We start from the raw sequence: 22,128 nt of genomic DNA on the forward strand, positions 1-22,128 counted from the left end.
CACCCAGATCAGAGCCACCAAGGCCTATGGCAACAAATAGATTTGAACACCAGCCAGCAAATTTTTAGATGGATATGTACCTTCCATTTTGCCACAATCCCCACCCTTCCCTATTGTCCCTGTTGACGAGGCCGTGACCCAGCTACCACGAGTTGTCACATGGGCACCAGTATTGTCTTTATCCCAAAGAAATATTTCTTCTTCACATCCGTTCCTGATGGCAAAAGCAGGAAACCATGAACGGCCACATGATTCCAGAAAACAAAGGCAAGCATACTTCTTGGTGGAAGACAACATTTATTCGTGTCTGTCAGGCTAACGATGTGTGACTATGCGGAAAGAACATAACCCACCAGAAAATCCTCAGGGCCCCCTCACCAGGAGGCATTATGTTTGCAACTCTCCTCCAAAGAGGTCAACACGAATCACATTCTCGCTGATTCCCTCATCTGTAAAATGCCAACCCCACCTTTCTCAACCCACTCCTTTCTATTTTAATTCTCCCAGGATCTCGTTTAAACACATATACACTTCCACCACCATCCACTCGTCACCTGCAAGGACGTGGATCCAGTCCATGACCGATGGCTGTCGGGTGAGCTTAGGGATGATATACTGGCACAGCCTGGCCCACCTTACATGCTGAGGGCTGGAAGGCACGGGTACCAGGAGAGAGAGCTACACCGAGAGCACAGGCGATAGATAAGATGGGATATGGAATCCGGAAAGACGATTATCCCCCAAAGATAGCCTGACGACATTCCTCCTCCAGTTTTAACTCTCAGGCAAGTCCCAGCAGGCAGGCTGTACCGCGTGTCACCATCCTGTGTCTGGACGGGAGCCACGGTGGAGCAGATTAACAGGGTCCAATACGGCCACATGCAAGGCCTCCTGGTGGTCTGCCCTGGACTGAAAGGCGGAGCATCTTCCGGCAGGCTCACACAGGGGGACAATGAACGGCTGTCACAAACTCCAGTCCACAAGATGGAACTCTCCAGTCTCGCCAGACAGGCTTCAGGAAAATCCTGAACAAACGTTCAGGGTGCCCACTGAGACACAGCCCCGAGAGGAAATTAAATGCTAACCACAGGCACCTTGAGGAGAAAAGACCCGAGAGTTCAGGGGGTCACCCCACAGACATCAAAAAGGAGACGAGGAGAGCCCGAAGGATTGGCCCAGAGGCACACAAGAGCTAGTTAGCGAGAAGACTCATTCAAATGGTGCAGCCGGGGATGGGCTCGCTCCCTAGAGAAAACCTCCCGTCGTTCCAGCAAGGATCCTCACCCCGCTCTCCACCATCAACATGAGGACTGTCACCTCCTCCACAGAGTCTCTGACCCAACTGTCTGCTCCCAGAAACACGATCTATAGACAAAGCCACAGGAGAGAAAAGCACACACACGATGATTCCACCACAGCACTGTGTGCTCTGCCTGAGGCCAGAGACGACGATATGTCCAGGAGAGGGGACTGGACTGGTCTGGCATTGCACCAGAGCCACACAGAGGACTACTCTGCAGCCATTAAGAGCAACGAGGCACCTCAACGCAAACTGATGCATGACAACCTCCAAGCTTCTGCATCAGGTTAAAAAGAGCGACACGTGGCTAGTGCATTAAAACACACACACACACACACACACACACACACACACAGATGTAATAAATCTGTCACCCTGTTTGCATAAACCTAGAACATTCCTGGATGAACACTGGATGAGCTCTAAATGGGGGCTGGTGGTTGGTTGCCTCAGGAAAGGGGAGCCTGCAGGGGTCTAGGGAAGGCGTTATTTTTCACTGTGTACCCTCGTGACTTTATTTACCATGTGCCAGGACTACTAAGTCAAAATGAAATGAGTAATGAAGTACATGGAAGGTTTCATTTCGCATAAAAAAAAGCAGCAGGTACAAACCAAAGCCGGTAATGAGCGCATGACAGAGGCCTGACTCAGGATAAAAAAAAAATGTCACCAGATGGACAAAGTTGGGCCAATCACTGCAGGCTTGTGGACCGAAGGAAGGTGTTTTGGGATTTCTTCTACACGGATCTGAAAAACCCAAATACCTTTGCTCAAGGTGTCTAAGGTGTTTTGGGGGACTCAAAAGAGGTGTGTCCCAAAAGAAATGGCATCTTGACCGAGCGAGAACTGAAAGCAACTGGGCAAAGGTTTGGATTGTGTATGTTTTGTCCCATCTGTGGGTAGATTTCGAAAGAAGAAAAGTATAGGAGGCCAGACACACCAATGGGAGCGTTTGGGCCCTTCAAGAAAAAAAGAGTGCGTTTCGATGTTTCTCAATTAAAAGTCACTCCTGGGTTCTGGAAGGGGCAGCTCTCCCTAATTCCAAGGACAACCTTGGAATGCTCCCACCCAATGCCATCAGGACTCCCCAACACTGTGACAACAAAGAGCACCCCCACAGACCTCCCAGACACTCCCAGGACTGCCACTGCTATGCAGGAACGGCACGGGGGACACGGGCGAACCCACACCCAGTCGGCCTTAGAAGCTACAAAGGGCACCAGTGCCTCCTTGAGCTGTCTACGTTTCCCACCTGCAGCTGAGACCCCCAGGACGATGGTTCCCAAGCGTGCAGTCCTCATGCTAGCAGCAGCTTCACCTGGGAATCTGCTAGAAATGCGTGTTCTCAGGCCCCACACCCTGCGGAAGGGCCCGGCTATCTGTGGTTTGACACGCCCTCTGGAGGTTTGGGATACAGGCTCTTTTGACATGCTCTAGGGTGTGTGTTTGGGGGATGGAGTCTGAGTTCTCAAGCCTAGCCAACCTCCTCTGCCTCCCACCGCTACCTGGGGGGCTGGCTCGAGACTGAGGAAATAGTTTCTCAAGCAAGGATACAATGAGAAAATAAAGATGAGAGAATGAGGACAGCTAAACAGGCAACAACCCCCGGACAGTTTCCCATCTACAACATGGGAAGAGAGGAAAGAAAGAAGCCAGACCGACTCCTCACCTGGAGCCCAAGAACATGCTTCAGGGACCCGTGACCCACGTGCCACGGTTCTGTACGTGCAATTTCCTGGGAAGAAGGGTCACACCCACCTCACCTTCTCAAAGGCATCACCAGCAGTAAAGATTAAAAAGTCCAGAGCTAGAGTCATAAGGTCCCTCTTGAACTTTCAAACCCTTTAATTCCATGAGAAATTGGGGGATGGGGCGGTCACTAGGAATGAACACACTCATAAGCAATTTAGAGCTGGGGAGGCAGTTCTGCCCAAGTCCATCGGGCATCAGAAGGGGAAATCCGGTTCCGGCTCAGCTAGAGGGGCCCAAACCAGAAAGAATTCCAAACCTCTAGTCTCAGGAAGACACAAAAACCCCTGACTCTGCTCCTGGTTACAAACACACCGACTTCCTCCAGAGTTAATGAGAGAGAATTCAGCAGCTGCATCCAAGGGATATAAATTTAATAGATTCCAAACAACAGACACATCTGTCAACAGCAGAAGCTCTCAATGAAGGCTCTTAGAGAGAAAAAAAGGGCAATGCTGGCTAGATTGAGTGTCTTTCGGAGGTCTGAGAGATCAGATCAGCGTTTTAGCTAAAAAATCCCTACCCACTCCAGGGGGGGCCAGGCCACTGGTGACAGAATGGTAAGTGTGGGCCTTGCTGTAGTCACAATAACAAAGCCACCTTAACGACCTTTTTCAGAAAGCCAAGTCAAGTTTTCTTTTTCCTTCTTTAAGGATTTAATTCTGATGAGGATGTATTGTTAAACACATTTCATCTATAAACTTGGAACAAGACGATAAAAGCCACCGCAGCCTGAATCACCAGGGAAACGGTTCACCCTAGAGCTGAAAGACGGTTCTGTGAGGTAGCAGGACCTGTGGTTCCACTGGGTTGGCCCAGGGGCAACCCTCTCTGCCTTCCACCCCCGTCCCCCCAACATAAGTCTGGTTCTGAAGGAGTTAAACAGGCCAGGGAGAGAGCTGCCCAGAGGACAGAGCAATGACTCAGGAGAACAGCCTGGCCTGCAGCAGGAAGCAGCAGAATTTTCCCCTCCTGTGACATTTCACTGAAATCTTAATAATATGGGAAGGTCTACGGGTATTAGGAGCCAAGCATGTGAGGAGATGGTTCCCGAACCTGTGTCTTGTAAACCACCAGAAATAATCCTGCTCAGCCCTTCCTAACGTCCGCCGACTTAACGGACGCCTCACTTCAAGATAACCCACAGCCTCTCAGCTTTCCTGAGCCACAGTATCAACAGTTAAGACTGACTTTATTACCTACAAACAACCTACAATGTACCAGGCAGTGTTCAAAATGCCTTTCACTGTCCTTCCCTCTAAGTCATTGCCCAAGATCACACAAGTGGCCGGGCTGGGATTTGAACCCAGGCAGTGGTGTGACCCCAAGGCCCAGGCACAGCCCCATGCCAGGCAGAGGCTTAGCTCTGTACAAGACAACTTCCTAATTCAGGGTCTGTTTTTTAAGAGCACACTCTAGTTTTGCCTTTTTCTTTTCTCAACTGCAGGTGGGGGCGGTGGGGGGAGAGAAGTTCAACAAGGTGCTCCAGGAACTGGGAGAAAGGTGGGAAACGGTGTGTCGTTCACTGATGCCGCACGCCATTCTCTCGAAGGTGGTCCCCAAGAAGCGCTTTACCTCCCAATCTTGGAAAATCGTGGTGACAGAACCTGGCCTATGCCGCAAAATAGGCTGGGGGTGGTGAAGAGGGTCTCCATGTCCACCTCCCCTCCCCCAACACTCCTTTCCAATGTCCATCCAGCCTCCCCAACAGGCCACAGCAGGCACACCCACCCCCACCCACATCCGGCACCTGAGTCACAGCACTCGCCATTCCCCAGAGCCTAGGAAATGACACATCATCCCAGGGAATTGTCTCCTCTGGAGAGGGAAAGGGCCCCAGCTGAAAGGCCGGGGCTGTCTCCACAAGGACCAGCCCTGTGGTGTGTTTTTGTGGGCGTTAAATTTCCTTAATGATGTCGACGGCAAGCCTGCTGGGGCCTGCATGGCAAGAGAAACTCGGCCAACAGGCATCACAGGCCACAGAAGCAGGGTGACCAACTGGTGGCTAGCCAGAGATGGGCAGATTGCAGGCAAGCCAGAACAAGATGGTCACCCTACACAGAATTCGGGGGCACATACTCTGACAGATCCAGTCCAGATGATGCAGGCAGGGTGTCGCAGTGATGGGGAGCTTAGCTGGGCCGCTGCCCAGCACTGTGGCCTTAAGAAACCTACACTTCCCTATGCCTCTGTTCTTCAGTAAGATAGAGATCGTGGTTCTTGTGGATTTATCAAAGGATCGAATGAGTCAATTCAAACTCTTAGCGTAACACCTGGCAAAGAGGACAGTACTCAATAAGTAGTAGCTATTTTTTTAAACCAACAACCATTCCTCCTCCTTTACCACCCCTCTCCAAAAACAGAGCTCGGTTTCTCAGAGGAACATTTTAAATTAATGCCACAAGTTCAAAGTTATGGAAATGCCAGGCTACATAAAGTGGAGACCGGAATCACGTGGTCTCTCCATTCCAATCAGGCTGCAAAGTCCAGGTTTCCTCGGGGGACTGTGAAGGCAGGGTCAGAGGCAGAGACCTGCACTGGCTCAGGCACCAGGTGCAATCACAGCCACCACACCCGGTAACAGCCAGCCCTCACCATGGCCTATGTCAAACATGACCACGTACTGCTCACTGCTCTCCCAGAAGCAGCAAAGCAGAGCATAGTTAATCATTCCAAAGCATTTCCCAGAGACAGAGCAGGTACCCAGACAGGCCTCCCTCCCCAGGAATCTTAGGGCCCTCTCCCGCCAGTAATTACATCATAATGAAACAAAAGCCCAGACCTTCCTCCAGGCCCAAAACAGAAATGAGAAATCAGGAGCAAAGAATGGGGGGTGGGGTGGGGAGGGGGCAAATTGTTTCTCCCAGCAGAGAATGCCCAAGTGACAAGGACACGAGAAAAAAACGACTCTCAAGCGAATGGTTTTGCTCACACTTGAACACCTCCTCGACCCACAGCATCTTGGAGACGAGGCTGCGGCCCGCTAACTTGGGCCAGCCACAGCCTCCTTTGGAAAGGGGGCTCTCCCCTAAGCTGGCCTTCTAAAACGTCTCCCGCATGTGAACGTTGAACTTCTCACCCAGACCAGGAAAAGAAGGGCTGGAATGGAAATGAAGGAGTGGAACGAAAAGGTCATTTTCAACTGGGGTGAACGTCAAGGCAGGAACCCCGGTTACCTCAGAGACCACGCAAGTGAGGGGCAGGCAGCCCTGGGAAGCGGTGCTTACCTGCCATTGAGAAAGCGCTGCTGCTCAGGGGGCCTAGTCTCTCTTTCAGAGAGAACAGAGGCTCACACACGGCAGACATTCCTGCTTCCGGATCCTCAGCAGCCTCTCCCAGGGGGAGGAGGAAGAGGCGAAGAGGACAGGCTAAGACTCACCACTTACCAGGCCAGCCCGGGTCTTGTACGCACTAGGTCTCCCGACCGGGCGAGGACACCCTCACCTCTCTGCCACCAGGCAGTCCGGGGCAGGGCGCCATGCTTTCATGTCCCCGGGCTTTCGGCTCTAATTTATCACCCAGGAGAGACAGCAGCTCGGCTAGGCTGCACGTCTTCAGCACACAGCACTGCACTGAAGGAGCCATTTATCTCGCCAGATGTGAATCGACACAACAAACTGCAGTTGTTTCTGCTGTGGCTGGAATGAGAATATCAAAGGGACGGGTGGTGCTTTGCATTCTGAAGGTGTTTTTCGGTTTTTTGGGGTTTTTTTTTTTAAATAATTGTTTATTGTTCCAAATTATCTTTAGTTCTATGTGCCTCTCCTAGAAATGAGAAAACCATTTTCCCACTACATATACAGTCTCTCTCTCTCTCTCTCTCTCTCTCTCTCTCTCTCTCTCAATAATACAGAAATGGTGATTCAAGGGCATATTCATATGTAAAAGGTGAACTTCCACACCCTCCTGGCAGGACAGAAATTGCTCCAATTTAGGGAAAAGAGGCTGATTGACCAATGAATTCACTGTTTAGACCTCGACAACTAGAGGCGATGGCAGCCACAGCAGCCCTTACTCCCCCCTCAGCTGGGATGAGGCCTTCTGGAAAAACGACAACATCTCAACAGGAATTTCCTGATTCTAGAATGCCAAGCTTTTTCAAATTTTACAAAGAGGCGGGGAGGCAGAGCCCAGCTCCCTACTAGAAACCACTGCACCCCACCCACCCGCTCCACAGGCCCAGAAGGCTGCGTCCCACGTGTGGACATACATATCCGAGGCCCTTAAAACTCAGCCAAACCACCACAAAGAAAATGTGGAGTAACCGGTTGCCGTTGGCCTTTACATCATAGCTGGCTGAGAAGGTTCGCGGGAAGAGCTAGTTCTGGTGGCTGAAGCCGGGCTGCATTATTTATCCAGGCCGCAGGGACTTTAGTGTGGTGGGCCCCACCCTCCGGGCCGGCTCAGGTTCTGGAAAGCTCAGGTGCCGGTGGGTGGCTTTCAAATAGCAGTGGGGAACTGTGGCATCAGAGGGTCGATTTAGAAACAAAAAGACCGCCTGGGCGGCCGCAGATGAAGCAGAGAGAAGAAAAGGGAAATGAAGAGGCTTTGGGAAAGGTGCAAATGAAGGACCAGGTGTCGCTAATAACCAGGCAACGAACGTTTCCCACCATGTCCCGGGTGGGGTACAGCCCCTCTTCATTAATTAATGAAGACAAGAAAATTCTCTTAAGACACCAGGGAAGGAGGGATTGGCCCTCTACAGTCACCTTGTCATGTTCCTTCGGGGAAGCAAAGATTTCAGACCCACAATGTCACCCAAATTGCCCCGGCCAAAAGGATGCTAAAACATCACCCAGAAATCAATGCGGGGATTCTAAGAATGCGTCCTGTGGCCCACAGGCACGCAAGTGCCCGGCCTCGCCACTGCAGCTGCCTGTAGAAGCAACTTCCATGTCATCGACGGGAATGATGCAAAACCTCGTGAAACAGCCATAAAATGGCATAAAGAAGGAATCACATCTTATGTAGACGCATGGAACAAAATCCAAGTGGGGGAAAAGAAAAAGGCCAGAAATAGAACCCGGGTGAAAGAAACAGGCGCGGCTGTGGGCTCTGGGTTCGCAGAGGGCTGCGGGAACACCCAAGAAAGCAGGAAACGCTGGACTTTTTGAATCCTTTCTGATCACATTCATGTATTTAACTATGCAAGATATATATTTGAAATGGCGATGGGGAAACAGATGATAACAACATATATGTAACTCTCACTACGTACCAGACACTGCCCAACCAGGGACCACATCTACATCTGACACCCAGGAGCTCAGAACATGCCACTGGCACTGATCAGGTGCCACTTTTAAGGGGCTCAGGTGTTCAGAACAGTGTAAAGCAGTGGTGCTCAACCAGGTCCCGCAGAAGACACTTGGCAATGCCTGAAGACATTTTTGATTGTCACAACTAGGCAAAGAGAGGGAGTACTACGAGCATCTAGCGGGCACAGAGGCTAGGGCTGCCGCCTGCTACACACCCTACAGTACACAGGACGGCCACGTAACAAAGAATGATGTGTGCAAACTGTCCACAGTACCCAAGCTGAGAAACACTGGTGTAAAATAATTTCCAGTGACCTGCCAGTCAGGTTTAATCTTGAGTAAATCCACCACCCACGGAGACATCTACATCCATTAAGTAGGAAACCAATGCCTAACGTGTCACCTGGCAGCTAAACTTCAGATTTCAAAGGGAAGAAAACAATGCGACCAGTCAGTCAACAAATAGTCACTGAACCACTAACTACTAGACTCCTGGGCTACCTGGGGACCTGTCAGGAAGATCTGTTACCCATGGGAAGACAGCCAGAAACAAGTAATACTAATAATAGCTCCCTTTTGTTGACCACTTAGCTATGAGGCACTGTTCTAAACACAAATATCAATTTTCATACTCCGCCACAGTTCCACAAGGAGGTCGGGGCTAAGCATGACCGTTTTACTGATGAGAAAACTGAGGCCCAGGGAAAAACAAGCCCACGGTGAAGTTGCTAGTAAATACAGAATATAAAACATTCAACAGAGAAATGTAGAATAAGAAACAGGTTACAGAGGAACAAAAAACAGAGGAGGAGAAATACCCCCGAACGTGTGAACACATATTGGGGAAATATTTCTTTTTTCCTTCTCAAAGTGGGCTCATGCTTCACAGATACTGTTTACTAAGAAGCTTCTATATGCATCCTCCCAAGAATCTCATGAAGTAGGAAGGGCATCTGTAGACCCATTTTACAGGTGAGACATAGGGAAGCAAAGCAGTCCATGTACTTAAGGCAAGCGGGTCAAGGCAAAATGCCAGGGACGCCGCCTCAACCCAGCCTCATTCCCAAGCCCTAAACTGCACCAGTTATCTGCTTTCCCTCGGGCTGTAAGCATCACTTCCTGCCTTGTAATTCTCTATCACTAAGGGCATGCCTGTCACCAATACAGCACCAGTGTTCGCTGTGTGCGCTCTGGAGCCACACCAGGAGGTCCCAATCCAAGCCGTCACCTGACAGCTGTGTGTCCTTTGGCAAGTTACTCAGCCTCTCTGTGCCTCAGTCAATTCAGCTGTTAACTGTTAGAATACAGCTAAAAAGGGTTGTTAGGGTTCAATGAGACAATGCATGCATAGTAAACAGCGTCTGGCGCGAAGCACCACCAGCTACAACTATTACTATTCCCCTGTGGGGGAGGGGGAGCCCAGGCAGAGAAAAGATAGTAACCCAGAAATCTCAAACCAGTTTCCCCAAATCTTTTTGTAATTTTCACCTCCATTTTACACCAGCCTCACTCTTCTGAGCCTATTTCTGAAAAAGGTTCATTAATGAGAATCACAAACTTATTTTAAGTCCTCTCAGTCTGGCCAGGCTCAAAAGCCGAAAGCCGTTTATTTAGGGCTCAGCATTTCCACCCAGATCAAAGCAGAGCTTCCAGGTGGCCCCCAGTCCCAGCCCCACCCTTCCAGATTGACCTTCATCCTCAGGACTCCTCCCCAAAGGCACTCTCCTCCCTACTCATATGAGGCTCATGGAGCCTAAGAAGCTGGCCTCAGAATCCCCGCAATCTGCAAAATGCACTGAGAATGCCAAACCTCAAAGGGTTGGGATGAAAGCAAGTGCCTACGTGGTGCCTGGAACATAAGAAGTGCTCTGCGAATGCGTGTTCCTTCCTTGCCCCACGTCACTTCTGCCAGTTCAGTTGCCACCTAGATCCAAGCCCCATGACTGTTCACTTGCCCCTATACAGCAGCCTTCTTCAAACCTAAATAAGATAAACAGTCCCCAACTTAAAACCCACCAAGGGGCTTTGACACCCAACATCTTATCAAAATCTACAAAGCCCCTAGGGATCCGGCCCTGCTCACCTTTTCTCCTCCATTTGCTTACCCCTAAACACAATGGCCTCAAACAAGCTAAACTCATTTGCACTCGTTAGCCCTCCCTTCTAGAATGTTCTATGCCTAATCTCCCCCTAGTTGGCCACTTCAGCTCAAATGTCATTCTCCAGAAAAGCCTTCCTCAGTTAACCACCGTAGCCTCCAGCCCCTTTATTATGTCATCTTGAAGTCTTTTTTTTTTTCCTTCATTGCCATCATCTCTAACTGAAAATGCTCGGAAATCATTTTCTTTTTTGCTGGTTCACTTGTTTATTGTGTCTCCTCCAGAACTTGAACTTGATCTGTTTTTCCTTCTTTGCTATGAGCTCAGTGCCTGGCACAACAGCCTGGCTCAGAGGTGCCCCCAAAATACCCATTTGACCAGCTAAATGAGCAACAGGAGAGGGTTAAAAAAAGCTATGAGGTGTGCTGAACAGACCTGACTCACAGGAAACACCAGTTTTTCTTCCCCAGTCTAAGAATTTCTCAGAGGCAAAGCAAGAAGGCAGGAGGACTGTGAAGTCACCAGGGGAGATTACACAAAAAGCCTTGGCCATTTCAGGGTCCGAAAGAAACTAGAGCAGGAAGTTCCCTTTTCAACAGGTTCTCAGCTGTCCCTATTTCTTGCCTCAAGTACCCATTTCCCCAAAAATAGGGGATTAAGTCAGGATTCTTATCCTGAAGGTGATGGGCCCATGTAGCTAATAAACACAATTACTGAGAAACCAAAGGAGAAAAGTCATGAGGTTTTCTCAGACCACTTATTTCCTAGCTCTGTTCGTTCTTCCCAGGGAGAGCTATTGTTTCAAGACCATTTAGCGTTAAAAAAAAAAAAAAAGACTTTTTCTCCAGGGAAAACACTCCCCACTGGGAGACTCCCCCACTGCAGTGACCATTCGACACAATCTGTCAGTCCTGATTCTTTGCCCTTTTTCTTATCAGACCCTTTTAAGTCTGAAGATGTCTTTTCAACACCTCCCTTAACCCTTGAGATGAGTCTAGATCTTTAAAGATTCACACTAGTCAACAACTCTCATCAACTACTAGTATTATCTGGTCCCAACCCAAAAAGTAGCAACCTGGTTCAAAGACAGTCCCCAAAGGCTGTGTAGGGGGACAGGGAAGTTACTGGAGGGTGGATAAGGAGGTGAAGGACAAAAGCAGGTCAGCCTTATTAAGAGGGCCCTAGGGACAGCCCATGAGCTGATCCAGAGACAGAGAAGGGATGCAATCACCAGGAAATCCGGGAACCCCACAGCTATGGTCTGAGCCAGAGGTGACCCAATGAAGGACCTCAGGCTGAATCCAGTCCACCCACACAGCTGGGTAAGACTTTCAAATTTTGAGTTAGTTGTCGATATTGTTAAATCGGGAGAAACTGCACTTAGAATTAGAAATCCAGATTTCCAGCTTCTCTTAAACGAAACAGAACAAAACAACAACAAAAATCACATGATCCAGCCACACAGGGCCGCCATTTCCACATGGAACCACCCTCCAGGCTGTACCCTTCAGATGGAAAGCTGTACCCCTTCACCAAGGTCTCCATTACTCTTAATTTTTAGATAATTAAATTTAACCTTGAACATCCCTTAAAGGCAGAGTAGAGTGGAGGAGGGCAAGGGACATAAAGGGCTGAGAGATAAGGGGTGCTCTGCCAGAATGGCCAAGTTCTAAAAAGCTTAACCCCATGATGGTTTAAGTTTGTTTATATTTTCATAAACGCAGAGGGGGTAAAAAGTACACGTGAAAACAGCAAACTATTAACACTGATAATCTTGTGGAGAAGGGGCGGATTTTTAGCTTTTTCTTTGTGTATTCTGGCTTATTGCACAGAGATATACTGGTTTTATCATTTGAAAAGAAAAATTTAAAAAAAAAAAAAACAAGAAAAGGAAAACCCAATAAGCCAATATACCACTTAAAGTTATTTAGTTGTTACTTCTTGGAAGAGATTTCTTTATTCAACAAAAACACTTCCTGAGCAGCTACTATAAAATTGCCAGCCCCATGTGTGTCAAAGAGGTGAGAAGGGCCTGGTCCCCAGATAGGTCGGGCAAGGAGACACGCAAGTAAATGGATTTTACAACAGAGCATCTGGAGGGCTGAGGAGAGAGTGGGTCAGCATATCTCATGGTATTTTCCCTCAGCCAGTGCCAAGATGCCAAAGGGCCTGGCAGAAGGGCATTTCGGTGGGGCCCTGATAAGAAACGCCAACTTAGAAAGACTAGAAGGTAGACGTTCTCTCCTTGCAGAATTACTCTTAAAAGAGCAGGGCCCAAGAGGCTCAAGCAAAACTTAAAGACTCCAGTACAATGATCATTCACCAAGCATGTTCTAAACTATGCCAGTCTCTGGCTAAGTATTTCATTATTTTTTGCCTATAGCATCCAGCACAGCACTCACAACAAATCCATTCACGTGTTAAAATAATTAGAGCAGTCTACGGCCATGCCACCCTGAACAAGCCCAATCCTCGGGCCTGGTTAGTACTTGGATGGGAGACCACCTAGGAAGACCAGGTGCTGTAGGCATAAAAAATAAAAAATAAGGGATTGTAAACCGACAAGGTCCTTGCAATCTGTGAGGTCAACCAAGGGTTGCCTCGCCTAAAAATAAATAAACAAATAAATGAAATGAAATGATCAGCACAGTGCTGTCCAACAGAACTTTCTATACCGATGGCAACATTATATATCTCTGCTGTCTGATGCTGCAGCCTCTAGCCACATGTGGCTACTGGGCATGTGAAACGGGTTGGTGAGACAGAGGAAGGAATGTTCTTATCTTAATTAATGTAAGTTTAAACAGCCACATACAGTTGAGTGGCTACTGTATGTGGACAGCATAACTATGGAAGCTCAATATGTAACAGGCGACTAAGGAAGCCTGGCAGGCCAGCAGAATCCTCTGCCCACCCTAGATGCCTCACGATTTGATGCCCAGCAATGTGTCTATGGACTTGCCTTTTAGTCCTCCTTCAGCCTAGCTTGGAAATTCTTAAACCTTTAGCATGCACAAACATGTCCAGTCAGAAGTGACCAGTGTACTTTCACGGGCCATTTAAGGTACTTTCCAGGGTGACTTTGATTTGGAAGCTAAAGGACTCCACTGTTGGAGGTGTAAATGAAGGCTCAGAAAGAGGGGGGGCTTGGGTCCCCAAGGATGTAGAGAAGGTGAGAGGAAGGGGGTCCTCAGGGAGAGCAATCGGGAAGGATCACCAAAGGTGTGACTGACTGGGCAAGGAACAGGAAGGACCTTGGCACATCACAGGACCGGCACACACCTGGCAGCCTACATGGGGTGGGCAGGTTGTACAGGGCCACTGACATGAGCCTGGAAAGGACGCACTGGGCCTTGACTCTCCACTCAAGACTAGTTTTCAGGAGCCATTGGAAATCTACAGCAGGATACAGGACAATCGGACTGTGTTTTGGAAAGGGCCTACTATAGAAGTAGTATGAATACCTCGAGAAGGAAAGAAATCAGAGGGAAGCGGACCATTTCAAAGAGTATGTCCCCGTGGGGAAGGAAAGACAGGCCACCAATCATTTCCGAGAGAACGGATAATAGAGCTCGGACAATTATTTCCAGGCACGGATTATGCTGGAAACAAAGCCATCCTCTCTAGCGGATAGGCTGTTTTTACTTCCTTCTCTGGAAGAACAGTTCTACCCACCTGATAGACAAAGTCAAGTCATTCACTCATTAATTCAAAACAAACATTTACTGCGCACCAACCAGAACACTCTCAGAGGTAGGACAGCAGGCCCAGGGCAAAATAAAACAAGCAAACACAGAAGGAAGGACCCACCCTCACTGAGAGCCTTCGAATCGACGTGGGTGAGAGGTTAGGAGAAAAGTGAAGAGAGGATCGTCCAGGCATGAGCACAGGCCCTATGGCCACAGATGGCTCTTTCGAGGACCTTAAAGATCCATGCGGCTTGGAGCGGAAGAAAAGGGGAAACTTGGAGAGGGGAAGCTGGGAAGGTGGGCAGACGCCAGCATGTGAAGATTTCAGAATTTTGATCTTCATCCTAAAACCAAGCAAAAAAGCACTTAAGAGTTTAAAGCAGGAGAAGGCAGCCAGAAGAAATGAACTTTTTCAGAAAGATTGGGAGGGTGGGATGGACAGAGATGGTGAGACCAGCTAAGACGACTGCATTCGACGGTGACAGCTTACAGAGGAGCGACGTTTAGAATTACAATATTGTAAGTCAATGACACAAAAAGGCAAAAGGACAGAAGAACAGAAGAAAAGTCCCACATCTCTGGCCCAGCCAACTGGCAGAGTGCTGTGTTATTTGTCACGGCAGAGAAGCAGGTGTTTTGAGGGGAAGGTTGAGCAGTAAAATAGGCTGTGGACATGCTGAGTTTGAGACACCTACGAACAACAGGTAGGGAGGTCAGGTGAGAAGCGCGCAGGGCCTCTGCATCATGACTCAGGAAAAATCTATATTGGAAATAAAAACTCTGTGAGTCATAAAGCTACAGACGTGGGCGAGATCACCCAGGAAAAAGAACATGCTGGAGGAGATGAGCACAGGGCCAAGCTTTCGACAACCCCGACATGTAAAGGCTGGAGAGAAGAGAAGGGGCCTGGAAAGAGGAAGAAAACCAGGGTCACGGTGGCAAGAAAGCCAAGGGAAAGAGGGTTCCCAGAAGAAAGACAGGCGATGCCCAACACGTCTGTTCGATAAAAGTAGATGAGTATGGAAAACCTGCACCAGAAAAAGCAACATGGAGTCTGCAGGCAGCTCGGTGATTATCGAAAAAACAGGGAGGGACTGGGACGAAGCCACAATGCAGCTGGCAGGACAAGGTGGGAGCGAGGAGCCCCGGACATAAGTATAGACCCTTCTTCTCCTACAAAGTTTGGCTTTAAAGAACAGGCTAGAAATAGGAGGGATGCTAGTCGAAAAGATGCCGGGTCATGGGAATAAATGTGGGAGAGACCTGAGTGCTTTCAAAACGTCCACGCATTCCTCCAGAGGTTAAACAGAGTGACCCAACGACCCCCCGCAATTCCACTCCTAGGTCTGTACCCAAGAGAAAGGAAAACACAGCCCACACAACAGCTCAGACACGAACGTTCACATCAGCATTGTTCCTAACAGCTAAAAAGTGGCAACAACGCAAACATCTGTCAACAGATGAATGGATACACAAAATGTGGTACATCCACAACAGAACATTATTCGGCCATAAAAAGGAATCAAGTATTGATAACGTGCTACGACACAGATGAGCCCTGAACACATTATTCTAAGCGAAAGAAGTCAGACACACAAGGTCACGTACAATATAATTCCATTTATATGAACTGTCCAAAATAAACAAATCCACAGAGACAGAAAGTAGACTGACGGGTGTCATGGGCTGGGGTAAGGGGACAACGGGGAGTGACTGCTCATGGGGATGAGGTTGCTTTATCGGGACGGTAAAAAATGTTCTAAAATTGATCATCGTGATGGTTGCACAATGGAGACTTGTACAACATGTGAATTATATCTCAATAAAACTGTTTTTTGTGTTTTGTTTTGTTTTTTTTAAGTCTGTGAAATGCTGGATCTCTAGGTTCCCAGGAAAGCTGGGGCGGGTGGAGGGAACAGGAGGTGTGGGTGGGGTAGTGTCGAGAGGGCCTTGTAACATCACACTCACCCCCTACTAGAAGACGTGGCCTTTCCAGATGTGCCCCCTCAAGTCAACAGTCAAGGACCCACCTTCAATGGCCCCAAACTTAAGTAACTACTATTTGAAACTTTCAGGCAAAAAAAAGTGCCAGGTTCCCTAAAAGGCCTCAGACCTAGGACGTTCATTCTACAGCCATTTATTGGGAGGAGGAAAAGGAAGGGGCGGTTCTTTTCAAACTAAGGCTGAAAACAGCCCATTCTAGATGCCAGTCTCCTGGAACAGTGGCAGTCACCTAAATACACTAACGTAGGTCAGGCTTCAAAAGCGGGGCGAGCACAAGGCTTTCCACAAGCGAACCAGAGCTAAGCCGCACAGACGGTGCCGACAGGATTCCGTGAACAGATGCACAGTGGATGCTATGTTGGCCAAGAGAAGGTAGAAAACTTGGAAAGCCGTTATCCGCCATCTTCAGAGTTCGGGCATCTCAGACCTTGTTGGGAGAGGAACAATCTGGTAGCTATCTAACTCGCAAATAAATTCTTTCCCTTGCACAGTACATGGATGGCACTTCTTGGGCTGTAGGAGATGCCGAAGAGCCAAAACAGAGTTAAAAATACCGATGCTCATTTTTTTTTTTTTTTTAAAGAAAAATTCTCGGCACTTCTGCATCGCACTGTGATTTAAGAGTGTTTAGGGGTTTATTTCCTGAAAGAGTTTTCCTTGAAAAAAATGACAGGAGGTCTCCAGCTCCTTGCTGTCCTCATAAACAATCCCTTTGTGGAAGGGCCTTAATTTACATACAACAGTGAGAACGAGGTTCCTGTGCTAATTAAAGTCTGGGGCTGGTTAGCAAATTGCTATAATTGCATCTTCTCCAGCATCCTGTCTCAGAAAACATATTCCTACCCGGGCAAATCTCAGCAAGAATGACACTGTTCGAGACTTCGATATCTTGGGCTTCCGCTGCATCTGTGCACGGTTTCCAACAGGCGCATCTCCTCACACGGGTGACATTACGCAGACATTTTAAAAACGGTTTCAGGTTTGGCAGCCTAGCATCCGCACGCTGCAATCGTTACTGCAAAATGCATACATGGCAGGATTAAGTAAGATGCAAGCATCCCCAACAGAGGAGCTTCTGTATGTGCGGAGTCCATCATTTCTCAGGCTTCAAGTCCCTGGCCTTCCAGGGGCTTGTCCTGACTCCTGCAGAGTGTGGCCAAAATCCTGCACTGAACTGTGCTGTGTGACCAGCCTCTCATGCCGAGAATATAAACCGATAACGCTCAGCCACTTCTGACCCGGAGATATGTTTCACGGGGTTCATGCATTGTCTTTCAGAAACGGGGGCGGCACAGACCACATCTCTATCAGGCATTTTCACAGAATAAAATCCCAGCTGGCAACACCAGGTAAGCCATATTCCTGCTGGTCCATGATCAGTCAGAGGGAGGCATCCACCCCCGTTAGCACAGGCGCTTTCCTGTTCACCAAAGGCCCTGGCACCCCAGATGCCAGCTACACTCACCCGTCTGCCTGCTGGCCCCTGCAGATACCTGACTTGGAACCCTTGGTACAAGAGCTCACGACCAAGTATAAAGGTTTCAAATCAAAAATAAAATCTGACCTCAGTTCTCCACTCTGCCACATCATCAATCCCTCTGAGCCTCGGTTCCCTGGGACTAACAACACCCCTCTATCACGGCATTATTATGAGAATCAAATGAAGTCATTTACACATAATACCGGGCCCTAATACGTACTCAGAAAAGTGTAGCTAAGCAAACACACTCAACATCTAAACGGTACTTCTGATCCACGCCTGAGCATCTTTCAGCTGATCATTACCCTCGGACACAAATGTCAACCTGGCACCTTGAAAGCTCAAAAGCTTAGTCTCCGGAGAACGGAAATGATCCAGTAAATGCCAAGGCTGGAGTAATGGCAATGTCTGGCCTGGGAATTACGCAGCTCATGAGTTGACTACGTGTCAGGGGAAAGAGGGTGTAGCAACTGGAATATATAGTTAGAGAACCTGAAAGGTCATATGGACTAGATGTAGGAACAGGATTCGAGAATTCGGAGCCAATTACTGTCAGTCTCTAAGTTTTCCAAGAATAAGACAATTCGGGGCCTGTTCTGGACCCGCAAGGAGGGAATAATGTTGCCAGTGTCCCAAGATGCCCAAGGGGTCACCCCATGTTCTTTCGGTGTCCAGACACCAGCCCTTCCCTGACCAAAGAGCAGACACATGATACTGTGAGGAACTCTCCCTGGGGAACTTGTCCTGTTGATCCTGAAGAGGCTGTATACTAGACTAGTTCCACTCCTCAAAGCAGCTTGCGACCTCCAGCCTTCCCATCGACCCCCTGAGCCAACCGACCACTTTTCTCTCCAACTAACGAGAGCTGCCTTCCACTGCTCACAACTAAGGAACCCTGACGAGGATGGTGGCATGTAGGAACTGAAGCACTGAATTTCCCAAACCACAAGAAAAGCCAGAATACAGGAACAAACATGTGTTCACTGAGCCCAGATCACCACACTGTGGATTTCGAGATAATTAGGACTAAAAGAGATGAGATTTCATCCCATCAGCCTTTGCAAGCGTCACCTTTTGACAACACTGGCTTCGGTTCTTGGGACAACAGCAACAGTCTCCCGACGCCAGGGCTTTGCGTCTGCAATTTCCTTGCCTGACCCGAGAGCTTTGTCTGAAAGGTTCCCCAGACACAGAGGCAGTAGCCCCTGGAAGATGGGAGCTCGGTCCCACACCAAGAAAGCCATACAAGGCAGATCCCAGGGAGAAAAGTCTCTCTTGAAACTGGGTGACCCCTTCGCCTCGTGGTTTCCCATTCCTCACCAGAACAGGCGCTCCAGAGGCCCTGGGAAAATCAGTCTAAAGAGCTACAGACCAGCTTTCTTCAAATGTCTCAGAGGCCAACAGGACAGGAAGCATATCCTAAGCCTGCCTGCCTGCCCTATACAATTCTCTACTGTCTGGGCATGGCTTCTGCATCCACCTCCATGCCCTTTTCCTAGAGGTTATAAGTGAGGGCAGGACCAGCACATGGTAAGTAGGGCTTCCACCTGACAGCTTATCAATATAAGCTCATCCCACTTCACGGCCAATTCTAATTGTGGCTAACATTTCTGAGCACTCACCATGTATGTCCCTGGTGCCACCCTGAGCACTCCGTATGTGTGCGTAAATTTAATCTTCGCCATAATCCTCTATCTTTATCATCCTCGTGTATAAGAGAAAAATGAGCTACAAAGCACAAACCTGCTAGGCAGGGCACAAGCCAGAATGTGAACCCAAGGAGTCTGGCTCTAAAAGCCAGGTTTATTTAAACTTCCATGCCATCCTGCCTCTCAAATGGAAGGAAGGGGCTGAGCACGGTGGTCTAAGGCCTGGGGAGAGAAGGAGCCTCCTTCTAGCCAAGGAGACCATCATAAAACAAATAAGAAGTACAAGGTCATGGACAAGGGCCAGGAAGAAAATCGGGAATGATTATGAGGAATCTTTTGGAGTGTCAATTATCTTGATCTGGGTTGTGGTCCTGTGAGTATATACATGTGTTAGAAGTTCATTGAGCTATACACTTAAGATTTAAAATGTACCAGAATATAGTAAATAAATGACAGATGGTGGGAGCCAGCTTTCTCACTGTGGGAGTGGGAGACTACAGATAAACTAGGGGAGAAAGCTGGAATGATCCACGTGGTGACGGATCAGAATTGGAGACAAGTGCATGAACTCATTTAATCTGATGTAGATACAGACGTTAATGTTTCTAGATATGTGTATACATATGGGTGAGTATACACATATCCATTTCTTTGCTCTGTCATCTAAGAGGACCTAAAAGCAAAGACACCTCAGTAAACAACAAGCAACTGAGGTCTCCGATCTTGGCTTCTAATGCTATTCTCCAATAAATGAAACCAGAGTTCCTTGGGGAGATGGCTAATTCTAGGGTTGTGACAGAAAATGTACAAGAGGAGCCTAGAGCATCTCATAGTGGCAGAAAGCAGAAAAGTGTTCAATCGATCAATCCCAGTATAATGTCAAAGGGACGAGGAGCCAACTGAAATGCTCCCAATGGCCAAGGCTAGAGCAATTTGAGCAATAAAGTAAACAACTAGTATTGGACTATAACCCAAACTGGAAAATAATTGAATCCATGCTGATATAAATGAGAGAATGACTGGAGAGAGAAGAAACAAATTCCCACACAGAAGAATTCCACATACTATATGTAGATGCTCTGGCCTTAAGGAGGTGAAGCGTACCTCCCCACTCCCTAAGTGTGGTCTGGGCATCGTGACTTCCTTCCAAAGAGCCTAGTGCAGAAAGGGAGAAAAGTGACAAATGCAGCCTGATCAGGTGACCAGGGTCAACATCTTCAGTTGATAATAGGTGCCATTGATACGATGTGATGAAACAGCACTTCACAGTCTTCCTCCCCAAAATCCATTATCCCAGTCCGGCCCAGTGCAATCATGATGAAAACATCAGATAAATCTCAGTTGAGGGACACCCTACAAAACACCTGACGAGTAGCCCTCAAAACGATCAAAATCAACAAAAACAAAGTCTGAGAAACTGTCACAGCCAAGACGAGTCTAAGGAAACGTGACGACTATGTATACTGTGGTATCTTGGATGAGATCTTGAAGAGAAGAGAGACCACAGTGGAAAAAACTAAAGAAATCGGAACAAAGCACAGACTTTAGTTGGTGATAACATAACCAATATCAATTCATTAATTGTGACAGATGAACCACACTAAGGTATGATGTTCACAACAGGAAATCTCTGTGTGTACACGTGTGCGTGAGCGCACGCACATGTGTATGTGCACGTATGTGTGTGCAGGGGTGTGATATGGGAACACTGCACTATCTTCGCAACTTATCCAGAAGTCTACAACTGCTCTAAAATTACAAGTTTCGTTTTAAAAACAAACCAGACGATGACGGAATGGTTCCTTTGGACGGAGTGACCACTGAAGTCCCCTCCAAGGAGGTAACATCTCCTTAGGACGTAGGCAACGGGATCCAGGGCACCACTGTTCCCTGCACAAGACACACGGGGCCTCAAGGAGGGAACAAAGGGGAAAGAGGCAGGGAAACTCGAGTGGAGTCAGAGGGAAAGGGTCCAAGGTGAACAGCATGTCACAAGGTGAACAAACAGGGCACAGGGACCTCAGACTTGAGCCGAAGGGCACCTTGGAGGGAGTGAGCAATAAGAGACAGGTCTGTTTTCCAGATTGCCCTTGGCTGCTGTAGGGAGGTTTGGAGTGGGGACAGATGAGACAGAGGGACAATGACCACCCCAGAGTGATCACGCTTCAGGTAGCACAGTCAGAGAGGGATGCCACCTGGTGAAGAGCTAGGAGCACCTGGGGAGATGAAAGAAAAGAGGTCTCCACACTGAAGGGGAAGAGAACAGGGTACCCCACAAGGGTGGGGTCCCACGGGGGAGGGTCCTGATCAGAGCAGGCCTCCCGTCCCGGCTGACAATCCCTGACTTTGACCCTCTTGGAGAAGTCTCCACAGCAGGGCTCCGGCGCCTCCGTTCTACCATTTACTGCCTGTGAGATGTTATCATTTGGAGCCTCGGTTTTCTTATCTGCAAAATGGGAACACCTCCCACCTCTTAAAGAGATTCCAGGAATTCAGTAAGAGAAAGCTCCTGGTCCAAGCACAGCCTTCACTAACAACATGAGAGTACTCTTTCTACGAAAGAAGCCCAAGGTAGAAGGAATCTTAGAATCTAATCCAACACCCCGTTTTACAGATAAGAAACTGGACAGAGATAGAAGGTAGCCAAGCCCCTTGGAAAAGTGAATAGCAAAAGAAGCCCATCTTCCAGCTCGCTTTCTCTGGGTTCTCCCTTCACATTCTGGCTGCCAAGGGCGCTGGGACACGGTCCCTCATCAGCAACTGTCTCAAAACACCCTTTCAGGAAGGTTCTTTCCTTGCTCAAAACTCCCCGCTTGATGGCCCCCATGGCCAGAGGCGGGCTGTGATGAAGGGCAGCAGCCTTCTGACCAAATCCACCCTCCGACCTTCTCTCCCTTCCT

General features: G+C 48.4%; 1 protein-coding gene across 31 annotated transcripts in view; it reads right to left on the minus strand.

Moving 5' to 3' along the window:
• ZMYND8 (zinc finger MYND-type containing 8) overlaps positions 1–22,128 on the minus strand; it is a 103,704-nt gene that overhangs the window by 70,797 nt on the left and 10,779 nt on the right. Inside the window, exon 1 of one of the 31 annotated variants that reach the window (XM_039864530.1) lies at positions 6,436–6,652. The exons of 29 other annotated variants lie outside the window; for them this stretch is intronic. Coding sequence is in view for 1 of the 2 variants with exons in the window: in XM_039864506.1 (XP_039720440.1) it covers positions 6,277–6,355 (79 nt within the window). In the remaining variant the exon portion in view is untranslated. One more of the 31 variants, XM_039864506.1, reaches the window with a different exon arrangement.

Source organism: Pteropus medius, unplaced genomic scaffold (genome assembly GCF_902729225.1).
Source record: "Pteropus medius unplaced genomic scaffold, Ma_sr-lr_union100, whole genome shotgun sequence".
Taxonomy (NCBI): Eukaryota; Metazoa; Chordata; class Mammalia; order Chiroptera; family Pteropodidae; genus Pteropus; species Pteropus medius.